Below are 26,381 nucleotides of genomic sequence, written 5' to 3'. Positions count from 1 at the left end.
TCTATTCACATACAAATACCCAGAAATAGATGTTTTACGAAACTGACATCACACTGTAAGTAACATTTGAATTTAGCTTTTTTTCACTTGGCATTTTATTTTGAGCATTTTGACACCTTAAAAATACTCTTTACAAGCATGTTAAATGGCTGCATGAATAATATCCCAGCACATGGACACATTTAGTTCCCTCCATCTTTTCTTTGTTTTTACAGTGTTACCAGAAAGAGGTTTTTAACACACACACACACGTGCGCGCACACACACACACACATCTGTGCCCATGTTGTCAGTTATTTCTTTAGGAACGAGTCCTAGAAATCAACTTAGCGTGTCAAAGCAAACGTGAACGTGATGGTTTTCTCTCCACACCATCACACAGCTCTCAGCACGCCTGCCTGAAGCGTTTTCCTCCCACTGCTTTCCCGGAATGAGGGCTGACATTAAAACACAGACAGCAACGCGAGGAAAAAGTGGGGGTGTCTGCATGTTTTTGATTATGAGTTACAGCTCCTTCTCCTAGCTTTTGCTATTTGGTGAAATTTTTGTTCTTCGCTGATATTTTCCTTTGGAGATTTTGGCATTTTTCTTATAGATCTTAGTATTCCTCATGTACATTAACTTATTTTCCTTCATATCTGTTTTAAAGTTTACCCTGCTGCCCAAATGTTCATTTGTTTTGACATGTAGAATGTTAAGATTTGTGTGCAGATTTTATACATATTTGTGGGTGTGTTTTCTTTTCCTTGATTTAGTGTCTATGTCTAGGTCCTGTCCTAGCTAGAAGTCAGATAACTATGAGCATATATTTTCTTCTATTTTTTTTGTTTTTTAAACACTAACAGCCAGGACCTCCTCATATTTAGGCATTTTGTCCTTTCTTCTTGGAACTTAGTCTGTTACATTCATCCAGTTGATACCAGTAGAAGGGCTGCGGACTGCCATTTGCATAATGTTTCTCCAATGACTCTCAGGGTCTCGTGCTCATTTGCCCCTGACCATCCTACCAAGTGCGCAGGGCTGAACTAGGGAGAGGAGGCAGACAGCGGGGGTGGGGGTGGGAGTGGGGGTGGGGGGCATGGGGGGGGGAAGGCGGGGAGGAGGGGGGTCATTAACGAAAGGGATCACGTTAGTCTTGGACCAGCCCAGACTTTCAAGCCCACGTCCCAGTCCCAGCTGTCTGATTTCTTAAACTGCATCGGGGAGAAAGGGGTGCAGTAAGCAGGCTGCATACATTCTCACACACTCCAGTTTTGCTGTGGGAAATGAGGACACTTATTTTGGGTTCTAGCTTTAGAGTTCACAGCTCGGGAAAGTGTGATCGCTGGTGGCTGCTGGAATTCTCAGGGGAGAAGGCAGGCAGTGCAGCCCGTGGTGAGGTTTTACCGGGAGGCCTGGCTCCTGGCACAAAACTCCAGACAGACTGGGGATTTCACCACCAGCGCCCTACGCTGCATGAACTGAGAGCGCTGAGCAAGTGAGGTCATGGGAGCCGCGGCCAACAGGGTCGAAGCTGGTCTGAGCGCACGTTTCTGGGGTGCTTCCCCCACAGAAGTGGACAGGCCAGGCCACGAATAACTGGCTAAATGACCTCTGCTACTTAAGTGGTTGCCTTAAACACATCTGGGTGAGGCATTCTGTTCTTTCGGTTGTCTGTGGAGCTGAATATTTTAAGTCAATTTCCATTTATAGAACATCTGTTAAAAAAGGAACAACGGAAAAATCAGCTGCCCTCAGCTAAACAAAATCTGACCCGTGAATGTGTGTGATGACGTTATTCCGAAGTTCTGCTCAGAAGCGTGGGCTGCGTCGGGCGCCTCCGTAACTGCCCAACCCGGCCAAGCAGCCAGGCGTGGGGCCATCTGCCTGTGGCTCCTTCTACAGAAGGTGAACCCAGAATGAGGATTCTTGTCCTAAATGCATGCTAGAGCAGCGGTTCTCAACCTGTGGGTCGTGACCCCTTTGGGGGTCGAACGACCTTTTCACAGGGGTCGCCTAAGACCATCCTGCATATCAGATATTTACATTACGATTTATAACAGTAGCAACATTACAGTTATGAAGTAGCAACGAAAATAATTTTATGGTTGGGTCACAACATGAGGAACTGTATTTAAAGGGCCAGAAGGTTGAGAACCACTGTTCTAGAGGAACGCTGGAACTCCGTGGGGAAAAGAAAAAGCAAGACTCCTGCTGTATGGAGCTGTCGCCTCTTACCAAACCCCCGAGGAGGATTTGGGAGCCACCCCTGCGAGCCACAGGCAGCCGGGTCAGGCCCCTGCTCCTCTCCTGCTGCGGGGACTTACCCCTGAATCCGGGTGGACCCATGTCTCCAGGAATGCCTTTCAGTCCGGGGTGTCCGGGCAGCCCAGCATCTCCCCGGGGTCCAGGCTGGGCCCCCAGGACTTCGCCAGGAATGCCTTTGTCCCCTGGGGGCCCGATTGGTCCAGGTTGGCCGCTGGGACCTGGGAGTCCATCCGGGCCAGGGAGGCCCATCTGGCCTTTGGATCCTCGGGGCCCCACGAACCCTAAAAGGAAACAGAGGTCATCCCTGTAACAGCAGGTCAGCACTGTGATATTCTAGGAAGAGAAATCAGAAAGAGGCTGGGTCGAGGCTGGCCTGAGCGCAAGTTTCTGGGGTGCCTCCTCACAGAAGTGGCCAGGCCAGGCCACCAATAAATGGTTAAATGACCCCAAGTGGTTGCGTTAAACACATCAGGGGGAGGCATTTTGTTCTTCCGGTTGTCAGTGGAGCTCGATATTTTAAGTCAATTTCCATTTATAGAACATCTGTTAAAAAAGGAACAACGACGGAAAAATCAGCTGCCCTCAGCTAAACAAAATCTGATCTGAGATCCAGAGGATTGCAGTCGGGTCGTCAGCTCGAGCCCAAGCCCTGTCGCCCACTTGGGAGCCCACGGCGCTCACGGGCCCTCCTGCCTCCCCCTGCCGCTGGGCCCACCCCTACAGGGTAGCTACAGTGGATGAGGCCTTCAGAACTAATGCCTCCTTGGACGTAAATCATCATGATTCATGGTATCCGCGTTGTGCAAATAATCCCAAAACACTGTGTTTGTGGGACCGTCAGGATTGTGTGTGCAAGTGAGGGACAGAGTGGTGTTGACGGAAGACCCCTCAGAGCCCAAACTCTGCCCCTGTAACTTTCTCCCTGGTCATCAGTCAATTTGGAAACGCGTTGAAGGGGAATCGATAGTCCTTTGTCATTGTGACTGTCAACCGCCCATATTTGGATGGAGGGCGTGACTGTCATGTGCCTGTCCCTGATGCCACTGGGTCAAATGGTCTCACCACTACTTCCCCTCTCAGCGTCCTCACCCCTGATGCGGCCTCAGGTTGAACTGAGGGAACAGTCATGTGTCTGTTCAGAAGGAAAGCTTTCTGAGGTCATGCCTGCTTCGGCTCTGGTAGGCAGGGTGTGGGAAAGAAGGCACTGGCTGCCCCCTCTGTGTGGTATACGTGACAGAAAGACGGTGTGCATGGGGCCCGGGCCTTTCCTAGGGCGTGAAGCTTGCCCTAGGAGCCGGGAGGTGGGTTGAACAGTGTGGATGTGTTTGGGAGAAAGAACAAAGGATCTAGAACCAATGAGCTAGGCACTATTTCAGAGTTTTAACAACGTGATTTACCCATAAAAGAGATATGGCTTTCACAGGGTCTCACCCATTTGTGGAATATAATGAACAACATAAACTGATGAACAAAAATAGATCCAGAGACACAGAAGCATTGAACAGACCGCCCAACCTCAGAGGGAAGGCAGGGGAGTGGGTGAGTGGGGGGGAGGTAAGAGAGCAACCAAAGGACTTGTATGCATGCATATAAGCATAACTCATGGACACAGACAGTAGGTGGATGAGGGCATGTGCTGGGGGGTGGGGGTGACTGGGAAGAGGTCAATGGGGGAAAAAGGAGACACATGTAATACTTTAAACAATAAAGAATTTAAAAACAACAACAAAACTATACATGGGAACCGTGCACTTAAACTTGTGGGTGTGAGTGTGTATGTGGCTCTCATCTCTGAAATAGACTCTTTGTGTTTGCAGTCTTTGAGGTTGGGTTTTTTACTTTCTTTTTCACGTGGTGATAGAAGCATAGTATATCCCATCACCAGAAAGAGCGACATGCCTTTTAAAAACTGAACAGATTAGTTCCTCCTTTACCCCTTTCCTCCCCTCTACCCAACGTCCCTGTTCACATAAGGGCTTACATTCCAATATAGAACAGGCTTTCTCCGCATGCTGTCAGCTTCCCTGATAATGGGCACATCTCTCATTCTTCACGCCAGGAGAATGCTATGCGGTTCATGCCCACTCGTCTGGACACATCAATTATGACTACCAGGCACCCATTATATTCAAGGCAAGAAGGTCTTCATGAATTATTTTCCTTCCTTCAAAAATAGTCCCACTTAATTTTTGTATATGTGGTATCAATGGATATCAATGGAGGGGCAATGCTGTAACTCCTAAACATGTGGGTGCTCCCAGCAGGGCAACAGAAGGACACAGTCTGATCCTCTGGTGTGATGGCACCAAGAGGTGCCATCTTGTTTCTCTCCAAGGCAGGGTTTGCACCAAGGCCTCGACAAAAGACAAGGCAGTGTGCCTCCCAATTTTGCAAAACACAGCTGTGATGCATAATATGAAAGGCAACAGGATAACAGTTTGCAACAATTTTTAAGGCTGGAACATTTTAAGGCTGGAACACTGAACCCAGGAAGAAAATCTATCAGGGAACAAGGCAAAGTTCTACATTTGGGATTAAACCCCTTGTATCAGGGACCGAGGCAAAATTCACTTAATCTTTGCTGAAAATATTTACTAAGGACCTGACCCTAAGGACACACAGACCCACGGCTGGGTGTGATAGTCCAGACATGCGGAACCTTTTCCAGTTTCTGGAGCCAGTCTGAAATGAGTGCCGACATGCGGCGGGCTGTCATGTTCTGAATTCTGAGGGCATGGAAATTATGTTATAAAAAGAACGTCTGCGTTCCTGGGGTCAGTTCTGTCTGTTCTTGAGATGGCTGTGAAGTGATATGACTGCTCTCTCCCAATGTGTGTGCAGGGTGGTTACACGGTGGAACCACCGGCTCAAGGAACAACCCACGAGGAACCTACTGGGAGGCAGATTTCATTTAAACCGAGGAAGAACTTTCTAGCAAAAAGAGAGTTTCAATGTTTTCTGGGTGCTGGGTGACAAGAGCGATTCTCAATTCTTGTAGAGGCTAGAATACCTGACCAGAATCCTGAGGGAGGATGTTTGGACTTGGGTGGCCTTAGTGGCTTCTACCGTTTTATTTAAATAATTCTAAAATGCATAGCTCTCTGCATACCAAGTAACACAGTCATACTCATACTGTTCCAGCCATAACCACAAAGGGACAACTGGGTTTGGGGACACTGCATTATATTATAGATCAAGCTGACCCCCAAGCAGGTACCCCCTACTTCTCACCATAGTTCATTACCAGAAACACATTCATTTTCCTCCATACACAGGTAAGTAAGTGGCTGAAGCTCTTTTAGCCACTAAATGACTTAAATAATTATTTGCTGTGTCAAACAGAGATGGAATGGTTCAAACGGTTTCCCCAGACAAGCTGCACACTGAAGAGTGAGCAGGGCATGTCATGAAAAGCAAACGCATGCGTGCTCTTCGTGGTGAGTGACCAGCCGATTGGGAATCTAAGACGAAAAAGCTGCCTGAACCTTTCATGATCATCGGAAGAGGATGACACTATGCTGCCCTTAGAATGTTTCCTATCGACCAGAAGAAATCTTTATGCACATCTGTCCTTTCTTCCTGCCATATCTGTATTATATTCTGCAAAACCCCAGAACATTAGTGATAAAAAATATTCAAGAATTTTAATCTCCTATGGACAAAAACAAGTCATCATCGAGCATTTGTCGACCCAGTTTCTAAATGCTGCAAGACAACAGAGCTGGGCACCCGATCGTACGCTCACAGTCATGTCCTCACCGAAGATCGGAGAGCGGGTCCCACCCTGACCTACCTGGGGGTCCTGGGAACCCTTCGCGACCTGGATCTCCTGGGGGACCCTTGAGTCCTTGGGGTCCATCTTCTCCTGAGAATCCTGGTAACCCTCTGAGGCCTTTGATACCTAAACAACCCAAAGAAATCACAACACGTATCAGAGCCACTCTGCCATAGCCGAGGCTGAGTCCTGAGCAGCCGGAATCTTCTCCTTTAGACTAGGGTTTGACTAGGTGTCAATCACCACACACATTTCTGTCCTGACGAGTAGAAGTCTGCCTCCTTTAGAAGCGACCTGTTGGTGGTGAGTGCCAAGATGGGGGAACACAGTGACATCCCAGGGCGGAGAGGAATGTAGGGGGGCGAGGAAAGGTGTACAAGAAGGGGAAAGAAAAATGACGATGTGAATGGGAAGGCTGGAAGTGACCTCTCGTTTCCCGGAGCACGTTACCTGGGGGTCCTGGGGGTCCCGGCTGGCCTGGCAATCCCTTGGGTCCTCCGACACAGCCTGGGAAGGAAGAGAAAAAAGATGAGCCGACACAATCTTTACTGTGAGTCTCACAGCCTTGGGACAGTGGCAAGGTCAAGAACACCAGCCATGAAAACTGGCTACCATGTTATGATCAGAGAAAGTCAATGAGTTAATTAATCTCGATCCAATGTAAATAAAAGTTTAATTTTATCGTGTAATGAAATGAATGTTCGAATATTAATATAAAAATGCAAATAAGGTAAGTCCGGTCAAATAACAGCTGGCACCGAGCTGGCAGCCATCCACCCCTCATTTAGGGCAGCACCTCAGCACGGCTGAGCTAATCTAGCTCCTCCCCCGTGAGCCCACGTGAACACCTTTTTTGTCTGGAAATGCCCATCAGTGGATGAAGACCGTTTGAGATTTCAAAAGGAATTCTTTGCTTTCTCCTTTGTGACTCTGAATACCTTCAGAATCGGCCACAGCAATAACTGCTTGGAGCCACACGAAATGAAACCTGAGTGGCAGCCGCTTCTGGGTGGTGTGGCTGGGCTGGGACACCAGGCGGGGCCAGGACACCAGGCGGGGCTGGGACACCAGGCGGGGCCGGGACACCAGGCCGGGCTGTGACGCCAGGCGGGGTATTTTGCTGTGTGGCCCCTGTCAGAGAGCCCTCTGCAGTCCAGGATTTCTGCGAGATGTCCTTCATCTGCGTGCCTGGGATTGGGCCGGGCTCCTGTCTTGACAGAGGCTTTGGCCTCCTCTGCCTGACCAGGGACCCAGAGGTGCAACCTGGCCAGCCCAGGTCACAAAAAGAAAGGAACCCACTGTCTCCGGAGGGCCTGGCCTCCAGCCTGCAGAGCCTCACACCCAGGGGCCTTCCCCCATTTGCATCACTGGCCAGTTGTCCGGGAGCTCTGGGGTTTGCCGTTCCTGCTCCGCACCCTTGCTCTGAGCGCCGGGTCCATTCCCACAGCTCAACCCCAACCTCATCCTCATGCAGGGGACCCACAGATCCTGATGCTACTTCTCCAACCCTGACCTTAATGGAGGCTTTGCCTCTCCCAGGCCAGGCCAACCTCTGGATTCTCCCCCTCTTCTCTCCCACCACCGAGCTGTGGCTCGGGGTCGTCTCCATATCCTCTCCGGAGAGCTGAATATATGCATACATTTTAGGTGTACAACTGTATCTGTTGAGTTCTTACCAATGTTGCAAATTGATGCTTGATATTGGTGGGGAGACTTGGCAAGACTACGTCCCCTTATACTTGCCTTTTCTCTGATTCTAAGCGGAACGGGATGGGTGCCAGCTCCATGCTCACAGCAGGAGCTCACAGCAGTTGTTGACCAGTCACATGTCTTATAAACCAGAAGTTTTAAAGAGTTCTAAAGCCGCCCGATCTTCAGTACCTGGCTGGATGCCTTCCTGTCCGTCACCTCCGATGGGCCTTTTCACACCTGTATCACAGTCTGGGAGCAAGACATGAGGACCGAGTCAGGCAAACTGGGAACAACTGAAAGTGACTAACTTCTCTCTGAATGTGTGTTGGTGGTGGTGGTGGAGGGAAGGCTGGGGATGGGCAGGGGCTGCCAAGGCCATGACTTCAGCTCTGGAGGCAGAGGCCCTGAATTCCAATTGAGGAGAGGAGGCTGTCGGTGGGTCTGAGAAACCTGTGGTTGGGTATCATTTGTGTGTGCTGAGAACTGATGATGCAATGCAGCACTCTCACCTGACCCACTGGGGAGCTTACACATTGCCAAAAGGAACAGCGGATACATGTTGAAGCACTAAACAGCGTCGTGTAACTTTGAAAGATGACAGAAAGGACCCATATACCTATTTGTCCTGGGAGGCCTGGGGGGCCGGGAGGTCCGGGGAGGCCTGGTTGTCCGGGTAATCCTGCATCTCCGGGGAAGCCACTCACGCCTTTGGGGCCTGGCAGGCCCAGTCCCGGAGGACCCCTTTCTCCTGGAATGCCCTTGGTTCCGGGGGCTCCTGGGTAGCCTGCGTCCCCTGGGGGGCCTTTGATGCCATCACCCTGTGAGAATATTCAGTTTATTTTTTAAAGGATATGTACACCTCAAAGAGACCATATTCCCTTTCCCCATTCCCCTGAGAGCCAAGCTACAAACTTTTTTAGAAAGCATGGGAGGGTGAGGGGTGGGGGGGGGGAGGGAGAGAGGGAAAGAGGGAGAGAGGGAGGGAGGGAGAAAAGGAGGGAGGGAGAGAGAGAGAGAGCGGGGGGTGGGGTGGGGTGGGGGAGAGACCTCAACGTGAGAGAAACACATTGACTGGAGCCTCCCCAATATGCCCCAACCAGGGTGGATAACCTGCAACCCAGGTATGTGCCTTTGACTGGAATTGAACCCGTGACCCTTCTGTCCACGGGCCGACGCTCTAACTACTGAGCCATGCTGGCCAGGTTCTCTTTGGCTTTTACATGCTCACTCTGGGCTTGGCTTCCCACCTGACTCACTGTGTCTTAAAACATATAATTTCTGCTCGTTAATATGGAATGGGCTGCACGGGGTGGACTTAGGGGAGTACCAGCACCATTCACTTCTGAGGTGTTTAAGAACATGGCTGATGAGGGTGGGGGCTGAGCCAGTCCCACACTCGGGGCTACTCACGGGAGGGCCTGGAAGGCCGGGGAATCCATCGAGCCCGTCACGCCCCTGGGTGCCGTCCTCACCTTTCAGACCAGGCACACCTGGGACACCTGGCTGTCCCTTCTCACCTGGGAAGAATGAGCATTGTGACTTGACTCACCCAATGCTGCCACAGAGGAAGCAACAGGGCAAGAACTGCTTGGCCACAGAGGACTGACCTTTGGTGGTAATTGTCCTAGAATCTCCCTTTATTCCTTTGGGTCCAGGAGGTCCAATGTCACCAGGGATTCCCTGTGGAAACAAACACAACGTTTCTTCCTCCTTCATACTGTTTATGCGCATCTGTGAAGATGACGATTTCCGGTTCCTACAACGGGAGGGCCATGACCTGCCATCCAACCGGTGCTGTCCAAAGGAACTCGCTGCCGTGTCCGAGTGCTCTCTCCCGGGCTGTTCGGGACAGTGGCCTCCAATCACAAAGGGACAGTGAACACTTGGAAGTGGCCCATGGGACTGAAGAACTGAAGTTTAATTTTAAATAATTACAAATTAATGCAAGCAGCCACGTGGCTGGGCAGTGGAAAGCGGGACCTTGCTACTCAAAGTTTGGTCCATGGGTCAGCAGCTGGGGCCTCTCCTGGGAGCTTGTAAGAAATGCAGAACCTCAAGCCCCACCTGGGGCAATGGAACCAGAATCTGTATTTCAGCTGAGTCCCAGGATTCATATGCTCATGAACTATTGAGCAGCAATGACCTAAAACATAAGGTGGCTCACTCTTAATGACAATTATTTAGAATCTGAGCAGATAATCAGCCTGTACAAAGGATGGAAATGTGTGATCATTCATATTGAGGATAAAGAGTACTGGAAACTAAGGTTGGAAGAAAACACACTTTAAAGACAAGTTTATTGCAGGGTCACTCACATTTTGTTGAAGTTTTCCAATGAGCAGCTTAATGGTGCAGGATGCATTTCAATATGTGCGATGTGGTAGTTTTTAATTGCAAGGTTATGGGAGCTTTTAGTGTTGGTTTAATTAAGTGGAATGTTACAGTGATTATGAGTTCCTTTCTCCTAAAAAAATTCCACAGATACTTGGTTTATTGACTTAGATCTTTGCAGAAAAGAATGATGAAAATCTTTGTGTCCAGACAGTGTTTCACACACAGACTCTGGTTAATAAGCAGGTGTTGCATGGTCTCACTTATATGGGGAATCTAATAAACAAAATGGGTCCAGAGACATGGAAAAATAGAACAGACTGAAAAATATCAGAGGAAAGGGGGTGGGGGGAAGAAAAGAGATTAATCAAATAATTTATATGCATATACCCATAATCCATGGACACAGACAAGACAGTGGTGAAGGCCTGGGGAGGGGGGGCCATTGGGGGGAAAAGGGGGGCATCTGTAATACTTTCAACAATAAAAATATATTTTTTAAGAAGTAGGTGTTAGGCACATGAATGGACGGATGCATTCATTTCTTGACCGATTATTCCCACACTTCCAACACTCTGCCAGACTCCATCAGTACAAGTATTTAAAAACAAAAAACCACCTTAGTCCTTCCTGCTACTGTGGGGTTGGCTGACATATAAACACAGAATTAAGTAGGAGACCACAAACACACGAGAGATATTTGAACACACATGCTGTGGGTGTGTACACGATACAGTTGGGCAAGGCCTGTGCTTTGGGAAGATTTCAGACTTTCCAGGTGCACAAAAGGGGATCATATGACTTCCAGAGAATATTCAATCATTTTACAAACAATCTGAGATTCTACCAGTTTTGCCATTAAGTCTCACTACTTACCCGTTTAAAGGAATAGAAAGCCATGATTATTTTTAAACTAGGATAAAACGTAGCATCTACTAATTTTAGTTGGAAATGGCTATTTGTTGCCTGAGAAATCTGGGGTCTGGAGCAGATGGGTGCTTCGAGTCTCATTTTCGCCTGTAAAACTGGTGTTACAACCTTCTGCACCAGAAGCTCTGAGGGGCTGCCATTGTCCTGCACCATGTTGTGGGGCCTGGCCACTCTAAGGGTCCTTGGCCAAGTGTCCTCAGCAACCTTTCCTCCACTGCTAAATATATAAAGTGACAGGCTTCTCACTTTATAACCCTCCGCGGTTCTCTCTCTTTTCAAAAAAATGTATATTTTATTGCTTTCAGAGAGGAAGGGAGAGGGAGAGAGAGATGCAAACATCAATGATGAGAGAATCATTGATCGGCTGCTTCCTGCAAGTCGCACACAGGGGATCGAGCCTGCAACCTGGGCATGTGTCCTGACTGGTAATTGAACTGTGTCCTCCTGGTTCATAGGTCAACACTCAACCACTGAGCCATGCCGACCGGGCTTCGGTTCTCCTTTTAAGTAAAAAAAAAGTATAATTTCTTTGCCTTCATCTGAAATTTACTTTGAAATGGTTAGTTAAAATCTGCCACGAAAGAAAAATCTACTCCAGATGATCTTTTCATAAGGCATGAAATAAAGGCCACTTAGCTGATATACACAGGGAGTCTGTGGGAAGGAGTTTCATACATTCGTACAAAGTAAACCATCCATGATTCACATGCAGATCTGGGTTTGATTGGGTTAAGGGAGCTTTCATAAAATGCTACACTAGTTCTGTACTACATCTGAAGAGGTGAATGCTTCCTAAGTAAGATGTTTTACATTCAAAATGCCGGAAGTTATTTTTTGGGGGGGTAGGGTGGGTATAATCTTATACCATAAAATTCACCAAGTTAAAGCATACAATCCTGTGGTTTTTAGTATTTTTACAAGGTTATGGAACCATCATTATCTAATTGCAGAACATTTCCATCACCCCCAAAAGAATCTTCGTGCCCATTAACCAGTCAGCCCCATTCTCCCCGCGCTCCCCCCTCCACGCCCTCCCAGTCCCTGGCAACCACCAATCTACTAGTTTCTAGATTTGCTTGTTCTGAACACTTCATATAAATAGAATAATAACATCTGTTCTTTTGTGCCTATTTTATTTCATTAAGCATCACACTTTCCAGTTTCGTCCACACTGTAACATGTGTCAGTATGTTATTCCTTTTGATGGCTGAGTAATATTCCATTGTATGGGGATAGTATGTTTTGTTTGTCCACTCACCAGTGGATGGACATTGGGTTGTTGCCACTTTGGGCTCTTATTATTGATACTGCTATGAATATTTGTACACAAGTTTTTACACGGACATGTGTTTTCAGTCTCTCGGGTCTACACCTAAGAATGAACTTTCTGGGTCAGAGGGCCATTCTATGACTGACTTTTTGAGGAACTGTCACACCGTTTTCCACACTGGCTGCACTGTTTCCTATCTCTACCAAGCAAAAGTCTTAAAGTTCCCCTTGGAATACGTAGCCCTTTTGGGCGAAGTGTTGGGTGCTTGAGTGTTGCTGTCCAAAGCTGTGTTAATTCACTAAACAAAGGCTGGGGGAACAGGGATAGGCGTCAAGGATGTCTTGGCAGCTCTGTGATGGAATCTGTCTCTCACCTTGAACCCTGGGAACCCAGGGGTGCCGTGATGGCCAGGGTCTCCCAGAATCCCCCTCGGCCCCGGCTCCCCGCTGAAGCCCGGTAAGCCCTTCTGTCCCGGCAGCCCTGGCAGAGCCGGGATGAGCTGGTCATCCGCGCATTTACAGTCCCCGACATCACCTGCAAGGTGAGGGAGAGGGAGGGACTCGTTATTCATTCACAAGCACAGGTTAAACCGTCTTCTTGGCTTGCAGGAACAGGAGCATAAGTGGGATGGGGGGCTGGTTGGGGTGGAGAGAGGAGCGGAGGCAACTCCACACTCCACGGCCATCATCTACTCTGGTCTTCACACTCCCGCACGCAGAATTCTACTGCAGTGTTTGCCGGAGATGCTTAAACAATGGCACCATTTGCAGAGATGTGTGCAGAGTGCAGGATTCAGTGGAGGGGCTTCAGGAAGCCACCACGGGGTCTCAGGGGTGAGGAGAGGAGACGGGGTCTCAGGGGTGAGGAGAGGAGACGGGGTCTCAGGGTCTAGGTGAAAGAAAGCCGTGGCAAGAGCTGAGGCTGAGGCCCAGGTCAGGTGGGGAGAGAAAACACATGCCATCTCTCCCCCTCAGTCTCGCCATGGCCGGACTCGGGGAGCCTGTGCTGGTGGTAGGGCCGGCTTCCCAGGAGCCAGGGGGCCCGTGGGGAAAGGATGACAGACGATGGCTCAGTGGGGCCGGGCTGCACAGCTCATGTGCAGACGTCTGATCCTGCAGTTAGTGCTGTCCATCGTGGGGCACACAGCCACACACATCCACAAAGGTTCAGATGTGGTTAAAGCCCGAACATGCTACCCACGCCCAGGAAGGGGAGAGCTAAGCAGGCCTCACCGGGACCTGACAGCCTCACAGACAAGGGGCCACCTGGCGACCCTTCCCTGGAAAGGGCACTGAGCTAGGGCAGTGTCCCCAAGGTGTGGCACTTCTACCACCCAGTGGGAGTGAGACATGGGCAGGCCACGCGACTCCTCTGAGCCTCGACCTCCTCGCCCGTTAACTAATCCCTAACCCAGGGGTCAGCCGTAGGATCAAACCAGACGATTGCTCCGCAAGCACTCTGCAGCGGGCAGGTGCCTTACAAATCCGTGTTACATTGCCCTGAGCTGGGCCCTCGGATATGAGGTCAGCCGGAGAAATCGCTGCTCATCTGCTGGGCGCTGCGCTCCTTGAACATTCAGTGAGGAGGTTGGCAGACGGAGAACAGAGAAGGGTGAGCAAATGAGTGCTGGGTGGCTGCACTGAAAACTTATGCACATCACCCACCTTGACTTCAGTGACACTTCCATGGAAGACAGAGGGGCCATTGCAGAACTAAAGGATTGTGTTCATTTTAGAACAAGTGCAAAGGGTGAAGTGGACTCAGAAGGGCCGACCCCTTCTCCATTGTTCCCGACACCCCTTACCTTTCCATCCTTTCTGTCCGCGAGCCCCAGGGAAACCGGGGGACCCAGGAGTGCCCTCCTTCCCGGGTCTTCCTTTAAGGCCAGAAAGGAAACCTAGGGAGGAAATCCACAGGGCAGCACATTAGCACAGCCTAGGGCAGTGATGGCGAACCTATGACATGCGTGTCAGAAGTGACACGCAAACTCATTTTTTTTGGTTGATTTTTCTTTGTTAAATGGCATTGAAATATATAAAATAAATATCAAAAATTAAGTCTTTGTTTTACTATGGTTGCAAATATCAAAAAATTTCTATATGTGACATGGCACCAGAGTTAAGTTAGGGTTTTTCAAAATGCTGACATGCCAAGCTCAAAAGGTTCGCCATCACTGGCCTAGGGGATTCCACATCTCGCTGAACCCAGTGCTGGAAGGTTTGCAGCTAAATCTCCTAACAGAGTGAAAATGTCCCCCACCCCTCAATTCCACTCCAAAACTCCTCATCAGAGAGAAAGGGAGACTTTTTTGTGGTCATTGCTTTCAGGGATGGAAAGAAATGTGAAGAGCCTGTGAATTTAGTGTTTCTATTAAAGTCTAAAGATAAAAATCTTTCCTTTTGAGAAACGTTGAGTCAAAAGCAAAATTTTGATTTTTCAACCATGTATTTTGCTAACGACTTGGATTCTAAGATTATCAACAGGCACCTGGTTTCCCAAAGACAAAACAACAAAGTAAAAGTAGATATCAAAATTAAGTCAGTTCCCTATTCTGCCCTCTCCCCTGGAATGGGTGCACACACCAACATACTTCTCCCCATACATACACCATACACACATGCACACCGGAGTTTGTGTTATTAATGTAGATAACCTGTGACCCATCTGGACTCAGTGTGGTCACCCCCACTCTCCCGGCTCTCACCCCTTTTACTAGGATCAAGATACTTTCCGAGTCCTGCCACTGACTGCAGGGCTCCAATAATTCCAAGCAGGGATCTGGGCAAAGGTGTAAGAAATACACTCTAAAAGCCAACAGAACTCTCCAAATCGCATTCGAGAGGAGCGCCATCTTGTGGTGGGATTGGGGTTGCACATGTGCAGGAAACATCACTGCTGGGCATGGAATTTGAGTCTCCCTGACATTTCTGTTCTCCTCACTGCTAAACCCTATCATGCTCATAGCTCCAAAGATCCAATAAAACTCCTCCAACAAATTAAAATACATGCGGCCATACCCACCTCCTGATATCTGAGAGGAGGAGAGAATGAGGCCACCAAGGAGGCAGGAAGGAGAGGAAAACACCAATTTTAAAAACGTTTGCTATCTAGTTGGGAAAATGATATCAGAATCTCAATGTCAGAGCGCGCCTAGGTAACTAAATCTTTATGGAAAGGTGGCAGTGACTCTTGTCCCATGTAGTTTGATCTCACTACACGTTTAATATCATCTCTCTTATGCATCCATCTATCCATTTATTCATTAAACATTTGCAGCGCCCACGCTGTGCCTGGCAGTGTGCTAGGAGCTGTGTATGCAGCTGGAAACAGAACCAACAGAACCGCATGGAGCTTGCTGGTTAGATGTGGAGGCACACCTCAGACACACCACAGTGTCAATTATGGCCAGTGCTGTGAGAAGGGGGCTCAGAGAAAGTTACAGGGAGAGAGGGCATCAGAACAGTCATTTCTGAGAACTTGACACTCAGTTTAAGACCTAAAGAATAAAAGCCAGCCAGCCAAGAGTGGGCAGGAGGGAAGTTCCCAAGAGAGGATCAGCTTGTGGAAATGTATCGGAGGTAGGAAGGGTGCTGAGTGAGGAGCAGAATTGCAGAAAGGGAGGCAAAGAAGATCATGCCAGCCTAGTGGTCTAAGGAAAGGGGTTTGGATTTTATCCCAAGGGTAACAGGAGGTCATGAAAGGGTTTTTCAGAGTGACGTTACCCAATCTAACTTACAGGTAAAACGACACACTAGCTGGGTGGCCAATTACCAGGAGAGAAAGAATGGAAGCAGGTCCTGATTGGGTGGGCTAGTTCAGCAGACTAAGCAAGAGATACTGTGGTGGCTTTGGTTAGGACAGTGGTCGGCAAACTCATTAGTCAACAGAGCCAAATATCAACAGTAATACGATTGAAATTTCTTTTGAGAGCCAAATTTTTTAAACTTAAACTATATAGGTAGGTGCATTGTTATTAACTTAATTAGGGTACTCCTAAGCTAGCCTTTGCTAAAAACGTCCTCAATCTGATTGAGGTACGTTCGCTGTGGTCAACCCCTTCCAACTGTCCCATCCACACTCATCTTGTATACTTGTTTCGTCTATCTTTTGTCACCTGCGCGTGATTTGCGGATGCGACTAGCACTAACCACTGCACAATGAGACTGCTGACTGACTGGCTCACTCAATTCGTGCATGAATCATGTGCGCCTTCTCCCCCCCCCGCGCTGCGTATCCGGTCGCCCGACTGACCGACACCCCCCACTTCTTCTAGCGCCACTTCTTCAAAATAGACTCGCCCAGGCCAAAAAACGACTTCTGCGCATGGGCCACGAAGTTTCAATCGCACTGTACGTGTGCGCCCGCACATAGTATTTTGTGGAAGAGCCACACTCAAGGGGCCAAAGAGCCGCATGTGGCTCATGAGCCACGGTTTGCCCACCACTGGGTTAGGACAAAGGTAGTGAAATGATGGACTGACTCAAGATTCATGAGACAGAATCACTAGGACTTGGCGATGGATTTGCTGTGTGGGTGGGGGAGACACCACAGTGACTCCCAGGGCTCTGGCCTGAGTTCTTGGGTCTGTAGAGATGGGTGAGTCCCAGGAGAGGGGCATGTGGGTGGAGGAGCTGGGGAGCAGGAGAGCCGAGTTCAGTTTTGGACACACAGAGTTGGAGATGTCTGTGATACATACAGTGGTGACTACATAGCGAGTTAGCAGTTTGTATTTGGAGCTCAGAACACGGACCTGGGCTCCAGATCGAGTGCTGGCATAGAGTTTGTACTTAAATTCATGTGAATGGACGAGTTCCCTTAGGTAGAGAGTACAGAGAGAAAAGGGGGTCCAAGAAGGAACTTCAAGGAAGTCCATCATCTATTGGATGGATGGGTAGAGGGGAACACAGAAGAAAGAGTCAGCAAATGATCCTAAAAAAAAAAAGGGTCATTGAGATAACATGGGGCATCACGGGAGGCCGGAAGAGAGTGTGTGAGGGAGGGGATGTCGGCTGCATTCCGTGCCCAAGAGGCTGCTGATGGAGCAGAATGGTGCCCCCAGGAGGTGGCTCCATGGGGCCTTGGTGACTTGGGTCAAGAGCAGTTCAGGCTGAGTCTGTGGCTTTATTTTATGTCTACAGGTTCTTCCAACATGTACCATAGGTAGCTGTTTAATCCCAGATACGTCAGGGAGATCAGCATTTTACATGTGAGACAGAAGTTGTGTGTGTTCCTTAGAGTGTTTGTAAATCTAGTAAAAGGCAAGTGTGGCTATGCGATGCCAGCTTTCCTTCTTCCTATTTCTTTTTTAAATCTAATAAATCAATAATTTCAAATAAGTCCTACAGAGTAGCGGTGCGCCTCTCAGATTTGTCAAGATGCGTTCCCTCAACAAAGCAGGCAGTATTTTGACTTATTCTAGAACAGACACAATGGAGCAGCCCCACAGGTGATGAAGTTAACTGAGCTGGAACTAGGAGTAAGAAAATATTTAGCTCAGAAAAAAAACTGACTTCACGGTTTGATTTTGCTGGAACTGCAAATCACTGAAAATTCTGATTTTCATCAGCAACAACACACACACACACAAAACAGGATGAAATGCAATTAATAAGAAAAAAATCCAACATTCATTCCAGGGGAACAGTCAAACTCTGAGTGAATCACGGTCATTGATATTAAATTCTTATAATACATGATAGTGTTTTTAAAAAGGCCATTATGGGTGGCTACATTTTGTACAAGAGATTGCTAAAAAAAAACAAAGTTTATTGGAAATTGTGTGTCATGCAGTAAGATAAATAGTCAAAGGGAACTTAAGCTGTATGCTTTTAAAATTTTTAGTTGATAAAATCTATCAAATACCATTCCACCTATTTTATAAATTCTCTCTTCAGTCTACAATGTAAATCAGAAATAAGTTAATGTTTTTACAGGTGACTTATGTTAGTAAATCATAAATTTACTAAGCAAGATTTATAAAGCAAGATGGTATGTGTTTGTGTCTTTATAAAAAAGGAATTTAGTCACAGGAATAATGTCAAGGTTGGCCTTCAATCAAAGTCCTTTAAAGAGGTTATGTATGTATGTATATATGTATGTATGTATGTATTTCCTTTACTTTTCCCAAAGTACTTTAAAAATATTTTTATTGATTTCAGAGAGCAAGGGAGAGGGAGAGAGAAATAGAAATATCAATGACGAGAATTATGGCTGCCTCCTGCACGCCCCCTACTGGGGATCAAGCCTGCAACTGGCGCGTGTTCCCTGACCAGGAGTCCAACGGTGACCTCCTGGTTCATAGGTCAAGCCACACTGGCTGGGCTATGCTTTTATTTTTAACACAGCGTGTTCTGTTGCCAAAAAAGGAAAACTCAACCAATACCATTTACTCAGGAAATACAACACTCATAGCAATGTAGCCATTATAAAGAATGTCACAATAATAAGTATTACTGCCAGGATAAAAAATAAAATAAAGATATCACTGCTCAAACTATTTGGCAATTTCCAGGGAAGTACTTGCACCTAAAAATGTTTAAAAGAATGTGAGAATCTGGTTTCTCCGGTCAAAGGAAAATTGGAAGCATAGAGCCATATTGACTTAAAAATTCACTGTGGAATTCTAAACAGAGTCGGAGAAGTGACTGCCGATCTTTTGGTGGAAGAAGTATGCCCAGAGAGGCTCCTAAGGCTTCCCCAGCTTTCCTTCTAGAGAAGGTCTTCCCAAAGCAGTTAAAGGTCAGGTCTCTGAATTGATCTTTAACTGGCATCAAACACTACCTGTTAGCAAATGTGATGCTCTTCCTCTCTGCAGAGAGGAAGCCATACATGACTACCAGGGGTGATGTCAGAGGATTTAAAGTCAAATATTTTGGAAAGAAGAGGCTGCTCAATTGTGGTCCATGTAACACAGAAAGAAACTGTAACCTCAGGTTTTCTTCTCATGCCTCAACTATCCAATCTCTTGAGGAGATGACATGTTCCCATGAAGAGATTCTACAATGTTCAAAGCACAACTCTTTAAACTCGGAGGCTGACACGAATAACCATGTTTGATGGCACACTTCCCCGCCTCCCGAGAGCATTCTCAACTAAAAGACCCGCTACAGGAAACACCACTTTGTGCTATGAATTGATGATGCCCCCCTAGGTCGCATGTGGGGACAGACTCTCATGCTTGTCTACTTTCTTGATTTTCACAGCCTTTCATCTTGGCCTTGGCTAATGGCTGCCACTTCTTTTTATAGGCGGTGCAGCCATCCCTTCTTGTCATCAACTACTGCCACCTGTTCAGTTGTAGCTTTGGCTCTGCATGGGCTGGGAAGACATGACTAAGTCTGCTTAAAATTGTTGGCTAAACAGTGGAGAGAGGCTGCAGGTCAAGGTGTGAGGCCTCCACCCTGGAAGAAGGTGCCTGGAACTTATTACCCGACAGCTTTCAGCTCTCATCTGCTTCCAGCGGGCACCTCTCCCATGTTTCACTGAAGGACAGACAACCCTGACTATGTAATATCCAAGGCACTGTTGCTACTCAACAGGTTTGTCCTTCTTTTATCACTGGCTTTTTCTATTGGCTCTGCGGGGAACTTGCTACACCCTAATGCACTGCCTACTGGTTCACGGCATTATTGCGCAGAAAGCCCAAGTGAAAATATGGCTGGGGCCCGACTTCTTCCTCTGGACACTAGAATGTACACCTCCCATGAGTTTCCGTCCACTTACCGTCTGGTCCAGGTGGTCCGGCGGGCCCCTGGAGGCCTTGGGACCCTGGCTTTCCGGGAGCTCCAGGTGGGCCGGGGTATAGCGCAGGGATGCCCGGTTCTCCTGGGAAGCCTTTGGGTCCCATTTCACCGGGGAAGCCTCTCTTCACATCTGAAAATCCAACAGCATCACCAGCAGTGTGAAACTTCGGATATTTAGCAGCTGCGTTGGCCCTCCCGCCCATAGGAGGCCACCAGCAGGACTAGTAAATTCACAGTCCATTCAGCAACGTAATGGGCGATGCCAGTGGTATAGTTCCTCATCATTTCCAACTTCTTTAAAAAAGCCCCTCTTCCTGCCCCCAATGGCCTGAGAGTAGTTATCAGCACCTGGCAACAGCATTTGTTGACTGCTCATGCTCTTCCCAGCCAACTGACAGAATCATGATAGTTACTCATCAGCGGCAAGGTCTAACCTAGTGGGAGAGCAACTGTCACAGAGCCAGTTGTTCTGCAAAGATATCCAGCGGTGGCTGGGAGGCCCATCACAGCTGCTAAACCCACTCAATGAGAAAGAGTGCAGCACCAGCCATGAGGGCCAGTGGTTTCTGTGAGGACCCGAGGGGACTTACTTTTGGTCCTAGCTTTGATACCGTGGAGCCACATTACCTTCATCTATGATGGACGTGCCAGGGAGGCCTGGTGGGCCAGGGTCTCCTGGTGGACCCCGAGCTCCTGTGTCTCCATAGGCCCCTGGAAATCCTGGGTCACCTCTGCCACCTGAAACCAAGACAGGCCTCATAAGAACAGGATGGTTGTCTAGGTCCGCGACCGATGGTCACCGTTTCATTGAAGGCACATTTACCAACACCCTGCACACGTGTGAAGTGTGGTGGGGGCCAGATGTTTAATATATGTCTTACTTCCTGTTCTCAAGGACCTCATTCCCAGTCAACAGGGGTAAGGCAGGATCCCTATACATTTCCTAAAACAACAGAAAGGCACCTAAGGCCAGAAAGATGCAGGGAGGCTTCAAAGGAGGGGGGGGATTACTTTGGGGGGAAATCTGATATTGAGGGACCATGGAGAATAAAGACAGCAGCAGTAGATTTGGGGGCTATTGCTGTGTGCACTAGGCTTCGTGTGAAATACTTTACAAACATTTGATTCCCATAAAACCATGAGACATAGATAGAATCATAGTCCTAATTTTACAGAGAGGTGAAGCAGGGTGCCTGGGCCATTCAAGCTCCCTGCAGCAGGTAACCTGACACTTGAGTTCTGGATAGGGGTGGAGTTTGAGGAGACAGGAGAGGGAGAGGGCAGAGGATGGCGAGGGAAGGGCATCCAGAGATCAGCCCAAACTGACAGTAGAGTGGGGAGCGCTCAGCAGGACTGGGCCGTCAGGGTGTGGAGGGGCAGGGGTGGTGGAAAATCAGGCTGGATAAATAGCTGAGTCTAAAGTGAGAATAAAGAGGGAAATGATATGATTAGGACTCCTCCCATGCACCAGGCACCGTGCCAGGGGGCAAGGAGGTGGGGCGCTGCTTCTCTTTGAGTCCCTCTTCCCTTGAGCCTCAGCTCCTGCCTGGGTTGGCTTCTCATAACTATTTGCTGGATGAGTTACACATGAATGCTTAAACAAGCCTCATCCGAAAATAAACACAAAGTGGCATCGCTATGTTCTTTGGCATGTTGGATAAAGACAGGCGAAAGTAGCTATTAAACCGACACGTGGGTCACATCTAAGTGGGACAGCAAGTCCTTGACCCCTGGGCATATGTGATAGGGGTGAGCCAGATGGTCTACTGGGTACAGGAAGGAAGCATTAGAGTATTTTTATTAAAAAAAAACACATAGCCGAAACCGGTTTGGCCCAGTGGATAGAGCGTCGGCCTGTGGACTGAAAGGTTCTGGGTTCGATTCCGGTCAAGGGCATGTACCTGGGTTGCAGGCACATCCCCAGTGGGGGGTGTGCGGGAGGCAGCGGATCGATGTTTCTCTCTCATTGATGTTTCTAGCTCTCTATCCCTCTCCCTTCCTCTCTGTAAAAAATCAATAAAATATATTTTTAAAAAAACACCACATAAAAACCCTCATCCATGCCCGGGCCATGTGGCTCAGTGGTTGAGCATCAACCTATGAATCAGGAGGTCATGGTTCAATTCCCAGTCAGGGTATACGCTCAGATTGCAGGCTCAAGTCCCAGTGAGGGGTGTGCAGGAGGCAGCTGATCAATGATTCTCTCTTATCACTGATATCTCTATCTCTCCCCCTCTCCCTTCCTCTTTGAAATCAATAAAAATATGTTTAAAAAAAACACCTAATCCTTTAAAACCCCTATCGGATGTGTAAGCTTTAGCATGTATGTTATTCAGTCATTCAGATAAATATTTACTGAGCACCCACTAGATCTGTTCTAGAAACTGGGGATACAGCAGTGAACCACATAGGCTAAAATCTCTGCCTTCATGGAACCTCCGATAACATGGATAAATTATCTATCCATAAATATATGTATGGTTATTTGGGGGGAGTGCTCAAAACATTAAAACAATTATTTAGAGGGATGCACATTCGAAAAAGGTTCGGAGACCATTGCTCTTTCCACAGAATTGGAATCATATTTCAAGTATTTGGAAGGCTGAGCTAAACTAACAAGACCCTTAGCCATACACACGCACAATCCTTCATTCACACACGGGGTCAACTGTATGTGCAGCATCTTCTTAGGCAGCTGTTCATGTGCCCATATCTGGTGATTTAGTTCCCTGAAGTCTAAAGGGAGGAGCAGGAACTGGTGAAGGTGGGTTAGGGTTGGTCAGGGTTACGGAGGCCTGCTGAGCAGAAGGACTGGGTGTCTTTAGCGATGCTGTAGATGGCGAGACCAGAAGGATTTCCCAATAGGGGGGTATCACCTGGAGAGTGGGAGCGCTCTCAGGCAGAGGCAAAAGGAGGGTCTCCTGTGACACCACACTGAGGCCACGCGATAAGGTGCACACAAGACAGAAAGTCTACAAAGGCTGTGTCCTAAACATCTTTTGTTTGCTTTGTTTTACATGGACACATCTTTCTTGAAAGTCCATGGCTGTGTGTTCATAACATAAGAGAATGTATTAGTCTCATGCAGGAGAAATCGCATACAAACCTTTAGCTAGAGCAGGATGGGGGGAGTAGGCAGGGGGGCCGGGGGGGCCTGGGTCACCCAGTTCTCCCTGAAGAAAAAAATAAAAGAGGAAACCAAGAATGTGAGACCGGCCTTTTGGAGTTTTGGACACTGCCTGGTTCCAAAGGACAGAGCTGCAGTGGACCTCGAGCTTAGTGTTCCCTTCTGAGTAACTGAACCACAGACTCTGCCTGGGGCGCCATCTCCATTATGCTGAGGCAGCAAGTCCCGCACCCCAGACACACTAAGAGACAACTAAGTGCGCAGCTGCCAACATCACTTTGAGATCCTTGTCAAACACTGGAGCCAGTCAGGGGGCTGCTTTCTGCAGGGCCGGTGGTTCTGTTGTTGGTAATGGTATCTGAGACACCCTGTAGGGTGAGCTGGGGCAGGGGGCGGGGAGGGGAGGGATGCAACAACACCCTGCTACAATGCCATCTGGACTGTAAGAGCTAACGACCTGGAGCCTCTCTGGGTCCCACAGGCCTAACTATGACTTCCGCTGTCTTCACCAGCTGAAAGGGCTCCCTAACTGGCTGGATTCCCCATCAGCTGGTGCAGCTGCAGCCCACCTGGTCCTCATCCTACTGGGTTTCACTTCTCTGCTGGCCCATGAATTACCCAAACACGTCAGTCATATCCTGCCTTGGGGACCAGGGGTGTCCCGCCCTCTTGTTACTACAAAGCCCCTCCCCCAGCCCCGCTGGTTCACTCTGCTCGGTGGGGTCCTGCAGGGCACGTAGCATCCTAAGGCTGGGATAACGTGACTAGTAAACGCTGTGTGCTCGGTTATCTATTCTTATATAGGTTAGAGCAGAGGTTGCCAACCTTTCGGACCTCACGGACCACCGGTTGGCGACCGCGGGGTTAGAGGATACCTCCTTGTCCAACATGGTGAATAAGAGGTGGTCGGGACACCATCCAAAGAAACCAAGTGAAAACCATCCAAGCTCACCTTGGGTCCCTGGGGTCCCACAAGGCCTGGATAGCTCTCTGGTCCTCTGCTTCCCTGCAGGAGAGATATTTGGTGCTTATTTTTATCTCTGTAATTTACAGAACTGACCAAAATACCATTATTATGTCTAAGGACATGAATAATAGTTCATTAAAGTCACCTCCTACACGGCCTCTGTTCAAATTTTCCTGATTTTGGTCTCAAAAACATCTTTGTTTTCAAAAAATTGCTCTGTTTATGCATCAGGATCCAAAGTCCAAACATGACATTTGGCTGATATGCCTTTTAATTTTCTTATAATAGTTTCTTCTTCCTTTCTACTTTTTTTCAGTAACATTTTGTTGTTGTTGCTATTGACGAAACTAGGTCATTGGGGCTGCCAATCCCCAGCGTTGGGGACCTGCTACACATGACCTTGTGGTGTTGTGTAACATGACTCTCTACCCTTGACTTTCTCTAAATTAGCAGCTAGATCTAGAAGCGTCCTAAGGCTCAGGTTCACCTTTTAAGCAAGAACTGTTCCTGGGGGGTGCTGTGTCCTTCCCAGTGCATTGGTATAGGATGCACAGATGCGAGTTTAAGTGATTTTATAATTGATCAGTGGGGTCAGGTGTGGACAACCTGATCCATCTATTAAAACCTCCCTCCCAGATGGGCTTTGTAAATTTCAGTGAACATGAAATAGGAGCATTAATGCCGCCCATTTAGTTTCATGTAAAAAAAAAAAAAAATCTCTAGTGCTAACTGTTGCTTTCTAATCCCCCCAAATATATATCAACAAAAGCCACATCATATCTGGGTAGATATGTAGTTTTAAAAAATAATCTAGAAATTTATTCTGTCTTGCTAAAGAATATGTACAGCGAGGTCCTCCCCCCGCACCCCCCCCCCAAAAAAAATTCAGAATGCCAGAGTGCCAATTATCTAATTATTTTATCAGATATTTTGAAATCGAGGAGCATGTGTGCCGAAAATCACATTGTCTAGAATGAACTGAGGTGGGCTTACTCTGTGTTTTTCATGAAGGCCATTTTTTCTGATATTAAAAATGATCTCCTATTTAGAGGCTATCTCATGAGATAGGTTAGGAATCACTGAAGACCTTGCCAAGGACTGGGGAGTTGGCAACTAGGCATTTAGTCTGAGCTGAGTCCAGGCTGACATAATAATCCAGCTCAAACACCACGCTGGACTTGGCCAAATCTACACACCATTCCATGCCACCCACGCACTGCTCAGCCATGCTGAGACACCATCAACAAGCAATCACAAGCATCCCCAGAACTTATTAAAGTTCTATCAATCTCTGGTGGGATGAGGGAGGGGTAGCTGATTGCTCCTGTAGAACAAGCAAAATCCTTCCCAGAATCTTCTCTTTTTTGGCTCATCTTATTTCAGTGCATTAATGCTGGTGTGCACAGTTGCTCCTTGGAGCTGCCTTTGGTTACTGGTTCCATTTTACATCCTAAAACCAAAGTCTGTGAGTACAACTGAGATGTTCGTTGGGGAGCCACAGCAACTTGGCAGTAAGATAGCAACTGGTAGACAGGTGGGTGCGGGGTGGCACGAAAACGCAGGATGACCCATTCATGTGTTTATATCCTGGGCATTTCTTATCTTCACGAAGAAACAATTCCCCCACAGCAGCTGAGATGCCCCACTTAATTGGAAGCATCTGCATCTCCCCCAGTTGTTGCAAGTGCAGGAAGCAAGCTGGAAATTGTGAGCCTTAGATCCTAACATCTGGACCACAGCACTTAGGCACCCCAGGTGGTCCATGCCTGGTGAACATCTTGTCTTTCATTAAGTTTTGAGTTCTAGGGGGTGGCTATGTTGAACTGCATTTTAAAAACACTATAACTCCTTAGCGTTGGGTGTAGAAAAACAAATCATAATTATGATTTCACTAGCACATGGCAGGCACACAAAGTATTAACAGCAGTACTTTAGTTTCATGGGGTGGGTTGAAATGGATTACTTTTAAATGCTCATGTTTGCCATAGTCCTCTGTCTCTTTACAGCACTTACTTACTGTAATCCTTAAACTAGAATTTGGCCTTTGGCCTTTAGTTGGGGGTATTGCATGGACAGCAGCTGTTTCTAGGCATGTGACCTTTAGGGGTACTCCTATCAGGTACTAATGCCATGAGAAGGTGGGTGTAATTAGGGCAAGCCCTGGTGTCATCCCTGGCCCGAGTTTAGGGTAAAAGGATAGGAACAGGAAAAATAAAGCCAATTGAAGTTGCAGGAAAGAATCAAGTTTGGGGCTCCTTGTGAGTGGTCAAAACCAGAACTTGGGGTGCAGACGCCTGAGT

General features: G+C 47.8%; 1 protein-coding gene across 3 annotated transcripts in view; it reads right to left on the bottom strand.

The window, feature by feature from the left end:
* Window positions 1-26,381, bottom strand: part of COL4A2 (collagen type IV alpha 2 chain) — a 184,728-nt gene that overhangs the window by 24,556 nt on the left and 133,791 nt on the right. For all 3 annotated transcript variants that reach the window (XM_059685107.1, XM_059685106.1, XM_059685105.1), the window contains exons 17-29: window positions 24,067-24,120; window positions 23,094-23,160; window positions 20,615-20,725; window positions 19,968-20,117; window positions 14,050-14,142; window positions 12,619-12,779; window positions 9,322-9,394; window positions 9,125-9,231; window positions 8,331-8,532; window positions 7,904-7,963; window positions 6,473-6,529; window positions 6,041-6,148; window positions 2,307-2,528 (exon numbers count right to left, since the gene is read on the bottom strand). In XM_059685107.1, the coding sequence (XP_059541090.1) occupies window positions 2,307-2,528; window positions 6,041-6,148; window positions 6,473-6,529; window positions 7,904-7,963; window positions 8,331-8,532; window positions 9,125-9,231; window positions 9,322-9,394; window positions 12,619-12,779; window positions 14,050-14,142; window positions 19,968-20,117; window positions 20,615-20,725; window positions 23,094-23,160; window positions 24,067-24,120 (1,465 nt within the window). The remainder of the gene's footprint in view (window positions 1-2,306; window positions 2,529-6,040; window positions 6,149-6,472; window positions 6,530-7,903; window positions 7,964-8,330; window positions 8,533-9,124; window positions 9,232-9,321; window positions 9,395-12,618; window positions 12,780-14,049; window positions 14,143-19,967; window positions 20,118-20,614; window positions 20,726-23,093; window positions 23,161-24,066; window positions 24,121-26,381) is intronic.

This window comes from Myotis daubentonii, chromosome 2 (genome assembly GCF_963259705.1).
Source record: "Myotis daubentonii chromosome 2, mMyoDau2.1, whole genome shotgun sequence".
Lineage (NCBI taxonomy): Eukaryota > Metazoa > Chordata > Mammalia > Chiroptera > Vespertilionidae > Myotis > Myotis daubentonii.
This window is presented reverse-complemented; position numbering and strand designations above follow the sequence as displayed.